Here is a 2,867-nt window from a genome sequence, read left to right as displayed (position 1 = left end):
TCAGTTAGTCAAGAAGTTCTACGCCAAGTTCCCTTCAAAACCTCGATCGTGAGGACACGATCCTTTGGAGGGGGGTACTGTCACTAACCGCCCCCACGGGGCTACGTTTTCCTTTTCGATTCGGACCACTGCCTTGTACGTTCACCCCTTGTTCTCTATTCGGCGTGGTTTCCCCTTGTTTGCACACGGACAACAGCTCCCCTTGTTTCTCTCTTCGCTATTGTCCTACAGCCTTGTACTCGGTGCCCATGGCAACGCCATTGTCCCCTTAGCGCCCATTGTTCGTTCCTTGTATATAGCTGGATCCCTTGCTACCTGGAGACTCTAGTTTCGACCTCTTGTCTCCAGGTAAGCCATCGTGTATTTCGCTCTGTAGATACTTCGCTCAATACACATCTTGTCTCCAGTCCTGCCTGTTGAGCTCCGCTCCAGTCTCACTGCGATCAGAGCTCGTCGGCGCTCCTGCCTGCCTCGCTCGTCTCCACTTACTCGCTCGACAGTCAGTCGTAACACACCTCTGGCAGATGCAGATGTTTCTCTCGGACTATGTCAGCAGCGGTAATACGAAGCAATGGGGAGCACTCTCCTTAGAAACGGCCCGGCGTTGGCAGAAGGGTACGCATACCGCCCGGTCCTTACGTGCCTGGACGCGCGCTTTTTTGAAGGACCGGCACGATCTCCCCCTCACCCCCGAGAACACATGGACAAGGTCGCTGCTCGACAAGTGTCCGGACCTGAAAGTAGCTGTCAGCGAGCATCTGCAAAGCATCGGGAAGTACGTACGCGCCCTTGACATCGTGCAATTCACAGCGATGCCTGCAAACCTCACCAAATACGGGTTAACGAAGCCTATTTCGCTATCCCAGGCCCAGGTCTGGATGCGGGCTCTGGACTACCGCTGGACCAAGACTCCGAATGGACAGTTTGTGGATGGCCACGAACGTGCTGACGTCACGAGCTATCGACAGACGAAATTCCTACCAGCGATCGCAGACTATGATCATCACGCTCGTCAGTGGGATAAGGACGGCACAGAGGTTCCAGTTCCAGACGACTTACCTCGCCCCCGTAATCGCCGTGTTGTCTACTGGCATCACGACGAATCTGTCTTCTATGCACACAACCGCCGGGTCCGCCGCTGGGTGCACAAGACTGAGAAAGCCGTACCTCGGGCCAAGGGAGAAGGGGCTTCTCTAATGGTCGCTGACTTTGTGTCAGCTGAATATGGCTGGCTACGCTCTCCTGATGGCAAGGAGTCAGCACAAGTCCTATTCTGCCCAGGCAAGAACCGCGATGGCTACTTCACCCATGAAGAAATCCTGACCCACGCAACGACCGCAATGGACATCCTCTCCCGTCACTACCCCAATGAGCAACACGTCTTTATCTTCGACAACGCACCAACTCACCTCAAACGAGCTCCCGATGCGCTGTCAGCAAGGAAGATGTCACTGTACCCGACCAAACCTGGGGGCCCATTTTTTGGTGTTGAGCAGACAACCACTGATGCGGGGGGGAAAGAGGTCAAGGTCAAGGTTCCAATGGCGAACGGTCACTTCAATGGGCAACCACAGTCGTTCTATTTCGAGACCGGACACCCACGCGCTGGCATCTTCAAGGGGATGGCACAAATTTTGACAGAGCGTGGGTACGATCTCACAGGGCTTCTCAGGGAATGCCCGGGTTTCAAATGCAAACCTCCCACGCTGTCTTGCTGCATCCGCCGGCTCCTATTCAACAGCCGGATTTTCAGGAGGTTGAGACACTGCTCGAGACCCACTGTCGTGCTCGCAGCTTTGATGTGCTGTATCTGCCCAAATTCCATTGTGAGTTGAACTGCATTGAGCAGTGCTGGGGCTATGCAAAGCGGAAATACCGCGAGATGCCAGCATCTTCGAAAGAAGCTGATCTCGAAGCAAATGTCCTTGCCGCACTAAATTCAATCCCACTTGTGACGATCCGGAGGTCAGTTTTCCGTTATGATGTCATCTAGAGCGCTTACCAATCCTTTTTTGGCACAGGTTCTACACTCGGGCCCACCGTTTCATGGATGCGTATCGCCGCGGGCTCGATGGGAAGCAGGCTGCGTGGGCAGCGAAGAAATATCGTAGCCACCGCGTCCTTCCAAACGACATTCTTGAGGAGCTCGATCGGGAAGGCATCACTCCGGACAACTAATGATCCCTACTCCATAATCATTATTCGTGTTTATAACTATACTATGTGTGCTCCGCTATTGCTACATAATCCCCTCTACTTGTATACCTGTCCAGTCATGCCATTGACCACTCTCTCCTCTGCGCAACACTCCCACCTACTTATCGGCTTTAATCAACAAGTTAATATGTTTGGCGCCCTGCTTCACGTGCTACGTAACGCCGTGACATAATAGTAGATTGTGCACCGGGCCAATCTTACATATGTACTTAGGGCCTGTTCGGCAAAGAGTTGGAGTTAGAGTTACCGGCATTTCATGCCCAAATATAGTAATAATATCTCGGTTTTCGATTTCGAGAGAACTCGAGTTACTCGGGCGAGTGCATGCGTTCGGATGCCTCCCAGCAACTCCGGGCGGTTGTTATCAGCTCACGTCGTAATTTGTCTTGAGGCTCTACCCTTTTGGCAGCCTGCTTGATTCTCTCTGTATAGAGTATTGGGATGGCTATAATGACCAGTGTAGAATGTGATCAGACATCTGAGGCCATCCTACTTGGGGGATTAGAGCAGGCTACTACCAAGGCCCGCCCAGCCAAAATAATGACAGTTACTGCTATTATAGCCTGTCTTCGGCGCTCTATATGAGCCTGATGGATTGCTTGGTAAATTTTGACAGCTGCTCTTGTGTAGACCACGGTGAAGCAGGGATG

At 52.6% G+C, this 2,867-nt stretch overlaps 1 protein-coding gene across 1 annotated transcript; it reads left to right on the top strand.

The window, feature by feature from the left end:
- Window positions 1-812: 812 nt before the first annotated feature.
- On the top strand, window positions 813-2,178 carry DICSQDRAFT_175050 (uncharacterized protein; the record flags this gene model as incomplete). The annotated part of the gene is made up of 2 exons (XM_007370924.1): window positions 813-1,648; window positions 2,022-2,178. The coding sequence occupies 2 exons, from the start codon at window positions 813-815 to the stop codon at window positions 2,176-2,178; spliced, it is 993 nt and encodes a 330-aa protein (XP_007370986.1).
- Between the last annotated feature and the right edge of the window lie 689 nt (window positions 2,179-2,867).

Source organism: Dichomitus squalens, assembly GCF_000275845.1.
Source record: "Dichomitus squalens LYAD-421 SS1 unplaced genomic scaffold DICSQscaffold_80, whole genome shotgun sequence".
In the NCBI taxonomy this organism is placed as follows: Eukaryota; Fungi; Basidiomycota; class Agaricomycetes; order Polyporales; family Polyporaceae; genus Dichomitus; species Dichomitus squalens.
The sequence above is the reverse complement of the archived record's forward strand: the minus strand, read 5'-3'. Positions and strand labels throughout refer to the sequence as shown.